The sequence below is a fragment of the Dromiciops gliroides genome, chromosome 2 (genome assembly GCF_019393635.1).
Source record: "Dromiciops gliroides isolate mDroGli1 chromosome 2, mDroGli1.pri, whole genome shotgun sequence".
NCBI lineage: Eukaryota > Metazoa > Chordata > Mammalia > Microbiotheria > Microbiotheriidae > Dromiciops > Dromiciops gliroides.
In genome coordinates this window covers 623,637,411-623,647,198 of record NC_057862.1, presented here as the reverse complement: position 1 = coordinate 623,647,198, position 9,788 = coordinate 623,637,411, and the positions used below count along the sequence as shown (strand labels likewise).

Sequence of the window (9,788 nt, the reverse complement as noted above, 5' to 3'; positions counted from 1 at the left end):
TTATCATGGTGGGAGTGTACATACTGATGGTAGTGTCATGGCACTTTCCTATAAAGTGGTAATCCCATTGTCACAAGCTTATTAACTAGATTGTAGTTTTTTTGCAGGGAGGGGTTTAAATACATTTTATTTTAGACAAACTACATGACATATTTTTAAAAAACAATGTCTCCACTCCAAATAAATCAAAGTAAAAATAAATGAATAAATTACATTAATCCAAGTTTGTCCAAGTCCTGGTGTTGTGGAGATGACAAAAAGCAGAGTCAGTTATGATGACAGGTGATTCAAAGTAATCATCTGAATTTGTTAACATTTCCCTATTTCTAAAGCATCTTTAAAGAAAATAATATATGGGGTCACACCACCCTTGCAGAAGTCCAAGAGAGCCACCATGACATCTGGATTCATGTTTATGCCTATGAAGAACTGATAGTTTTTAAAATTGGCAAGGATGTGTTTGATTTGTTCTGCAGCTCTGGTCATAAAAGGTTGTACTCTATCTGGCTTGTGTTCTTCAAGCCTGCCTTTGATTGATTTCATGTAGTCTTTGATGTAATTTTTGTAGGATTCTTTTGTGGTAATAGTTTCATGAAGATGATAGTTTATTACTATGTCAATTCCAGTGATTATAGTAGCATCTGTTCCTTCACCCTCAGGAACTTCAGCAGAGGCATTTCCACCAATGAGTAAATCATCAGTGTTGATCTCTGTCCTACTGACCATGTTCCCCTCCACCTACAGGCACAACCCATTTGTGATCTCACAGAATTTGTAAATGTGGGGTAATATCTCATCATGGCTGATGAGGTCCTGTAGATGATCATGGTGGTAGAAGGAGTGAGATGGTGGTGCTAGTGCTATGGGGCTCCAGAGCTCGGTGTGAGCATGATGCAGCCCAAGAAGCATTTGGGGGAGGGAGGGGTGAGCTTGTGGAAAAGTGACTACATGGTTTTGATTGCAAAATCTACACCAACATCATGCTCCCCTTCACTGTGGCCATCCTAGAAAAATATATATTCAGCTCTGACTTTGGTAAGTTGGCCTCCAATTGTCAGCCTTATAACACTTAGGACTGCTGTTTGGATATGATACCTGAAGCATTCTCTCACAACAAGAGCTGTTAATCATTTTGGTCTACTAGGTTTCATGTTGTCCATAAGTGTGTACACATTCTGTGTACTGATAATGAATAGAATCATTTTTGCAGAAATTGTTGTACATTTTTTTGTCTTTCAACCACAGGATGAGATCCTTGACACAGTAAGCAGGCCAGGGTTGAGGGAAGCAGACAGTTTTTAGGGCATCTGTTTTTAGCATCTTCATCATGCCAGAAAGTAAACTGTGCAATCCTTAAGAGGATTCTCAGACACATAGGGCACTGCTGAATACCACTATTGCTTCAGATCAAAAGATTACCCTATGGTCTGTGCTAGCTGAGTGGAGGGTTGACTATAGCTCCCAGTGTATCTGTACCTGCTTTTTCATTTGCCTATCTCCACAGGACTTTGAGACCAGCAAAAAAGGCAAAATTGTATGAGTGATGTCTTTTGATGATCACATAAATTATTTTTAGTGAGGCAGAGTTACTCCCTCTTCCAGAGTCATCACAATTAAGTGGCATAAAAAGAAATCAAGGCAACTGATGATGGCTCCAGATGAAGTACATGACCTTGATGTCTTCAATATCTAACCAAGCTTTAAGTTCTCCACAGGACCTACTTAAGCCACCTTCATGACCATTGGGATAACTTTTTCTCATTTTGCCATTATACAAGGGGAAGTCTTCACATGCTTGGGGTATACAATCCACTAACTAATCAAAAGGTTTGAAATCCCTTGCTAACCATCAACCTCATTTAGCTTGTCTATTGAAATGGTTTACCAGGCTGTGGCCACTGTGTATGTTACAGGTTCTTGGAGCTGCAAGTGAGTTGCATGGATGAGATGGAGCCCTGAAAAGGGCTCAATAGTTCTCACAGTAGAGGGTTCTAGTCTTTCCTGAACACATCCTACACCCCAGTGAATTCATTAAAGCATTTGTAAAGGAAGGGGAAACATGGAAATAATGGGAGAAAATAAGCTGATTACTCCAGAGTAAAACTTCTATCAAGCCATAAAGAGGAAGTATTTTCAGGAAATTCTGGATTTATATGCTAAAGTAAAGGAACTTTGGTGTTAATGGGGTCACAGTTGTATTACTGGGTTGTTGGTGTGCATAAAGATGCATGCACATTTATTAAGACTGGAAAAGAGTTTTGTGAAAGGAGAAAGATTTTATTGCCTCCTGAGAAAATGAATAATTCAACAAAGTAGGGTTTAAGTCAAATTTAGCAGACAACATAAATGAGCTGATTGTACTTCAATAAATATATAATTTTGTCAACACAAATATCCCCTCCATCTGGGCCATTATCAAATTATCCATGCCAACTCATCTCATTCATTTATTGCACATATTCAATAGATTCTCCACAGAGTTTCCATCTACCATGGATCTTTTTCACCTTTTTGTAATTTTTTTTAATATTTCAAAGAATTAGAGACTCAGAACTTATAGACTTCAGAGGTCATCTCTTATTAAACAGAAGAGAAATGTAAAGCCAAAAACCAGAAGTAACATGTGAGACTTACAGATTGAATAATATTTCTAGTATTTAAACATATAACTGAATTCAAATCCTGTCTGACTCTTACTATACTACAATGTGGCTACCAGTGCAACTCCTGAAAACTCTTGATATTTTCATGTATTATCCCTTATACACACTATGTAACCTTATTTTTTGACCATATGTTCCCTTGATGATTTCCTTTCTGTATCTTCTTGTGTATGTCATTATTGAATATATTCTTGGGACAGCTAGGTGGCGTAGTGAATAGAGCACTGGCCCTGGAGTCAAGAGGACCTGAGTTCAAATCCAGCCTCAGACACTTCACACTTACTAGCTCTGTGACTCTGAGCAAGTCACTTAACCCTCCTTGCCCCCCCCAAAAAAAATAAGAAAAAAAGAGAAAATAAATGATGTTTAAATGGACCATTTATAACATTACACACCTATCCACCTGATGACATAATGACTAAATTTCTAAAGGAAAAGTTAACTGAATTACAAAAGGAATTAGAAAACCTATAAAAATAGGAAATTTGAGCTTCCCAACATTACTGGAATGATTCACAAATTAAGTAAATATATAATATTTATATTAAAACATATTATATATGATATTTATATATTATATTTATAATATAACATATATAAGAAGTCATTGATTTAAATGGATTATTAAAGAAAATAACTTTAGGACACATGTAAATATGCCTTTGTTTTTCAAATAAACATATTTTTTTCAATAATCAGAGTCTGGACATTAAAGAAATTTTAAACTAGAAGTGGCTGAAGTTTTAATCCTACATAATGCAATAAATATGTCATTGGCATATGAATAGAAAAATAAATAGAACTATATGGAAAAAGAAAAGACTTATTGAATGGTTCATAGATTCAAGAAACAATAATGAATTAATATTAGAGTTTAAAATTATATATTCATATATATTATATATGTACATAGATACACATACATACACATGTGTGTATGTATATGTGTTATGTACATGCATTTATATCATATCTGGTGTGTGTATGTATGTATATATATGTGTGTGTGTGTATGGTGTTGTGATGGTTGAAAATGTAAATGTGTGATCACCTTAAATTAGAAGCTTTAACACCAGTCTTTGGGCATTAAGCATTTATTAAAACATACCAGGTTTTCATGGGGAGTTCAGAAAGTTAAGAAAAGGCCTATCTAGCCTAGAGTTCCAGCCTGATCGGGTTCTTCCTCAAGTCCTCCACCATGAGCCTGCTTCAACCATGAACTGCCCCTCAAACTGAGTGTGGAAGCTTTTTATAGGTCCGGAGCAGAAGTGGTCCTTACACATTGCTTCAAGTTGATTGTTTGAAAGTGGTCTCCTGTTGATGTTTCAGGCCACAGCCTCTGAGAACACTCTCTAAACAGGGTTGGCCCTATGTGGTCTCAATTTAATCAACCTTAACTAAGTTCAACTTCTGAGAACAACACCCTACGCAGGGTCGGCCAGGTGTGCCCCTGATTTTATTATCCTTAAGTAGGTTCTGAGTCTCTCAGTCTCACCCAAGTCTATCAATTCCAGATCAATCTTCAGGTTTGACTCCTGGCATCTGCCAAGTCCCATTATTTTATCACAGTGTATATAAATGATGTATATATCATGCAGCCAAATAAACCTTCAGAAGTCTATGTATATTCCAGGGATACTCAGATTAGCTAGAGAAAAGAAAATTGTTTTACACAGACACTGAAAATCAAGTCAACATGAATTTATTAAGCACCTATCATGTGCCAGGCATTTTGCTAAGTGCTGGGAATAAAAAGAAAGGCCAAAATATTTCCTCCCTCCAAGCAGCTTATGATTTAATGGGAGTGCAAGAAGACATGCAAACAACTATGTACCAATAAGACATATAAAGGACAAATTGAAGAAAATCTTAGAGGAAAGAACCAAACTAAAATTAAGAAGTTGGAATATTAAATGAACCTTACATGAAGCTAGGAGGTAAAAGTAAAAGGGGAGAGAATTTCAGGTATGGAGGGCAGCCTTTGAAAGTTCAAAGAATGAAGAGATGGATAGTATTGTTCAAGTAACAGCAAAGAGGCCAGTATAATTGGATCACAGAATATAACAGTCTGTGGAAATAAGCAAATTATAAGGTTAAAAAAGTAGAAAGGGGACAAGTTATGAAATATTTTAAAAGCTCCACAAAAGGTTTTTTTTTTTTAATTTTGAAGGCAATAGGAAAATACTGTAGTTTATTGAATTAGGTTATGGCATGATCAGACAAATGTCTTTTGAAGATCATTTTGGTATCTGAGGGGAAGAAAGATGGAAGTGAGCAGAATAGTGTCAAAAAATATTTATTAAATGCTTATCATGTCCCAAGCACTGCACTAAGTATTGGAAATACAAATATAATCAGGGAAAAAAAACAATACATAAAGGAAACTTGAAAAGTAGGGAGAGGGATAGAAAGGCTGGTGCTATAGCAGACTCGGTGGGATAATGAAGCATGGCCAGCCTGGGCCCATTCCCAAAATGGAGGCCCATAGAAGGAATTTACCAATGGAGAAAGGGGCCATACGTTGGAGAAAACCCCTAGTAACCTGGGTAAATTGCAGGGTGGGAATAGACTTGAAATAGGGAGGCCAACTAAAAAGCTCTTAGTGTGCACACAAAATATGTGAGTTAATGAGGTGAAATCTTGTTCTCTTCCCTAATGGCTTTCTAAAAGAAAAAAAAAATCTTGTAATCCTCTACTACAGAGAGGGAAAGCAGTTTTTTTTGGTTTTTTTGTTTGTTTGTTTGTTTTTTGCAGGGCAATTAGGGTTAAGTGACTTGCCCACAGTCACACAGCTAGTATGTATCAAGTGTCTGAGGCCGGATTTGAACTCAGGTCCTCCTGATTCCAGGGCCGGTGCTTTATCCACTGCATCACCTAGCTGCTCCAGGAAAGCAGTTTTTATCCCCATTTCTCCAAATAATTTTCTGTTCTCTCTCTCTCTCTCTCTCTCTCTCTCTCTCTCTCTCTCTCTCTCTCTCTCTCTCTCTCTCTGTATCTGTGTCTCTGTCTGTGTTTCCTTTCCTGATCTTAGGTGAATGAACATCTTGATATGGGAGGACATAAGCAAATGTTGAGGCTGATAGATCTCTCATAGCAATCCACCAATAATCAAACCAAAATATTAATTCCATGACTAATTATTCTTGAAGTTATTGGCAAGAACAGCCAAGTCCAATGAACAGCTATCACTAAAGTGTGCTCTAACTGGCCTAAAACATCAAGGAACTAGTCCTACTGAACAAGGGAATGACATTTTGTTTATGTCCCACTAAGGAATGAACTTGGTGAGGCTTCTGCAAAGAAAGAAAAGGATTCCAAGGACCTTTACTCTCCCCTTTAGGTTAGGGGGAGGCAATATTTTATAGCAAGTGGCTTAAGTTTGCCCCCAGAACCTAGTAGAGAAAAGAGTGCATCCTCAGTTGGGGTGATGTTATATTTTGGACCTTGCTATATTTTGTCAGTTAATTTTTGTTATTTAGTTAATCTATAGTGGGGAGATTTCAACTAGTTAAGTGACATAGGGAAGCACATTGAGTAATATAAGCTTCTGAATAGCAGGTGTTAAATATCTCTTGTAGGTCCTAGGAGTTACTCATAGAACCCTGAGAGGAGAAGTAGTCTTCTAAGGACCTGACCACAATCACAACCAGGGTTGGAGAGTGAACTCAGAGCAGTCTCAACAATAAGAAGGGGTAGAAATAGACATATTCTTATATAGATTTATATAACCTGAGAATGAGAAGCAGTAGTTAATGTGAATTCATAAAAGCTCCTACAATTATTCCAAATGCCAATAAGAAAAAAAATATTGTTTACTGCCATCAGCAAAATTTAAGCTTATTTTTCTTCACTCTTATGGATTTGAAATCTGCTTTCCATGCTTTGATGACAGCCAAATTGGATTATCCTAAGTATTTATTTGAAACTTTCTTCCAAAATAATTTTTTTTAATGTAGGAAATGTAGCCCAGACTTTAGTTAACTGAATTCTGGCACTTTGAAAAACAAATATAATTTAGCAATCCCTAAATATGCCTATTACTTAGTGATATATTTTCCAATGTAATCTTAAAATTAGACTTTAGGGAGGTGGTATTAATTTTGTCATCATAAGTGCTATGTGAAAAAGACCTGCCGAGATTTTTTAAAAAATATTTTCTCCATCAGTAATAGTGTAGGCATCATGCATGGATTCAGCATTACACTTCCTACTGTGGAATATAAGGAAATAGAAAGGGCATTTAAGAAATATGGGAAATGTGCCTGCAAAATGTGTGTATTTTGGGCACATGTTTGTATATATAAACAGGTGTTTATGTATAGTTATATAAATGTACATATTATTATATAGTTTATTATAAATTTCTGCTTAGGGCAGATTGTTTATTAGTATTTTGTGTATGTGTGTGTTTGCATGGTGCATTGGGGTAATGGTTGGATTCAAAGTGAGAAAGACTTGGGTTCAATTTCTGCTTTTAACAAATACTTGCTATGCAACTCTGGGCAAGTCACTTAACCTCTCAATGCTCTAGGAAACTCATAGATTATAAATTACAGAGAAAGTAAAAATGTGAATTGTTAGAGTAAATATCTCCAGAGCTTACCAGTGAAATCATAGGTCCAGTTTTATTTATATATATATATATATATATATATATATATATATATACACATGGTAGCCTCAATACCATTTTTAAAATGAAAATAATTGTTGCTGGAATAACAGGATCCATTTAAAATAAAATTGCTTTGCAGATTTTTTAGATGTCATGATAGGCACTGGGGGAAATACAAAAACTTGATAAGCTATGACTCTCTGGGAGATAACATTCTAGGAGAGCAGTCACATAGAGTTAAATATTTGTTAACTGCCATGTGTGGCATTATGGTGGGGCTCTAGACAGTCCTTGACATTGAGGATCTTACTTACGGGAAAACAACATGTAAAGGAAAACTGAACAATATTTTGGAGTTGATGGCTGGAGTATGGAAATAGCCCTAAGGTAGTGGCTCTTTGAAAAAAGTGAAACATCACCTATCATAACAGGGCTTCCCAGGGTCAGAGTCCAAATCTGGGTTGCAGCAGAGAATTGTATGATGGCCAGACAGCATTGTGAAGAGATGCTTTGGGAGATAACCGTGAAGGGATGGATGGGCATAGAGAGGACTTTTTTCAATTTAATTTTTTTCAATTACATATTAAAACTTTTAACATTCATTAAACATTGTTTCAAGTTCTCTCCTTCCCTCCCCCCTCCCCCTTCTTGAGAAGGTGATTTGATATAGACTATATATGTGAAGTCATTCAAAATGAATTTCCATATTGGCCAATTTGCAAAAGAAAACAAAGACAAAGAAAAGAAAAAAAATAAAGTTAAAAGAGACCAGAGAATATAGTTGGGGATGTGATCAAAGATCCCTGTAGAGTCATTGGCTTTGGTGAAAATAGTTACTTTATTTTAGACCAAAATAAATGAAGAGACAATGGAATTTGATGCCAAGTGGTTACAGAATGTTGAGCAAAGAGAAACAGCTCACAACTATTTGGCCTCTATTTTCTTAGTAAAGTATTAGACAAGGTCCATAGTTGACAGAAGAAAATGAGGTCTGGGAAGGTTGAAGGTGAAAGAGAAGGTTGTGAACAGCCCCTCTGGTGAATGAGTTAAAAATTAAAAACTAAAAATATTGTCTATCTGTAGCTGAAGTATATTTGAGATTTGATAACAAAAATTTCAGTGGTCTCAGTAAGTAGAGTTGTGTGACTTATTCCAGATGCATTCAGCAGAGTAGAATCACAGTTGAGGTAGTAATTTACAAGGGAGAGAGTCAGCATGGCATAGTACCTAGAAATTTAGTCACACAGCCAGGACAATCTGGATTCATATTTTATCTCTGATACATGTTGGCTGTGTGACCCTGGAGAAGCTGCTTATACTCTCGGTATCCTAGGAAACTCAGGATTATTTTGAAGATAAAATGGGATAATACATGTAAAATATTTTACAAACCTTAAATTATTACATACATGTTAATTCTTGGTTTCATACATATATGCATCTATATAAATATACATATGTTTTATATTAATAGTGCTTTGCAAAACTTAAAGTGACAAATTTGTTTGTGTGTTTGAGTGTGTGTATATCTTCAAAATTTAGGTTACTTCCATGATCCCCCTCCTTTGGCACTATGGATGAGTTGTTGAATGGAGTTTCTAGAGGCAATCATACATCTGTGTTTACTAGGTCAACTGAAGATTTATGTTCTCACCTCAACTAGACCCAACATGTAGCCTGAAAATATATGTGTATATTCCAAATTGGATTCTGTTTGTGTGCCACTTTGTTGATAATATATACCTACAAAATATAATATATAATAATGCAGTCTCTAAGGAATAAAAATATGTCATGTAAAGGGAAATGGAAAGATGCATAGCAGATATAAGTAGGTTGTCAAATATTATTAATGAAAAATTACACAGAAGAAATTGTATAATATACATTAGAGAAAAATTAGGTTGGAAAAGAAGGTTGGGCATGTAACAAAAGCAAAGGGATGGATGAACAATTCATTGTTAATTGACACCAGAGCAATGTTCAAATATCAACAGAAGTCCTACATCATTGAACAACCAGTATGTATCAGCATTAGGATTTGAGCACAGGTCTCTCTTAATAAATTTGACCTTTTTCCATTTTACCCTACTGCCCTCCTTTATAATTTTACATAATATTTTACATTATCCACAGGGCCAAACATACATATTACCATTGGTACTGGAAAGGGCATAACAACTGACTTCCTTATGACTCTACAGACCATTATTATGAATTTCCACAACCAAAGTACTCCCTTTTAATAAATCTTCCTATTTCTAAAATGTAGACTCCTTAAAGGGAGGTCCTATATCTCTTTTTGTGTTTGTTTGCCTATTACCTAGCATAGTGCCAACCAATCAATAAACTTTTATTAAACATCTACTATGTATCAGGCATTGCATTATGTATCATGCCAGGTATTGAACATAAACATACAAAGGATAAAGTAGAACCTACTCACCAAGTTTACATTCCAATATGAGAGATGATAGGTAGGTAGATAGATGATAGACATATATGTGTTT

The 9,788-nt window shown here is 35.6% G+C and overlaps 1 protein-coding gene across 1 annotated transcript; it reads right to left on the bottom strand.

Annotated features, from left to right (window-relative positions):
• Positions 1-309: 309 nt before the first annotated feature.
• Positions 310-810, bottom strand: LOC122739701 (translationally-controlled tumor protein homolog). Its single transcript, XM_043981351.1, has one exon. The coding sequence runs from the start codon at positions 724-726 to the stop codon at positions 310-312; it is 417 nt and encodes a 138-aa protein (XP_043837286.1). The 5' UTR covers positions 727-810.
• Between the last annotated feature and the right edge of the window lie 8,978 nt (positions 811-9,788).

Coding starts and splice junctions, on each gene's coding strand:
- LOC122739701 (XM_043981351.1), bottom strand. CDS start 726: ATGGTCAGTAGGACAGAGATCAACACTGATGATTTACTCATTGGTGGA.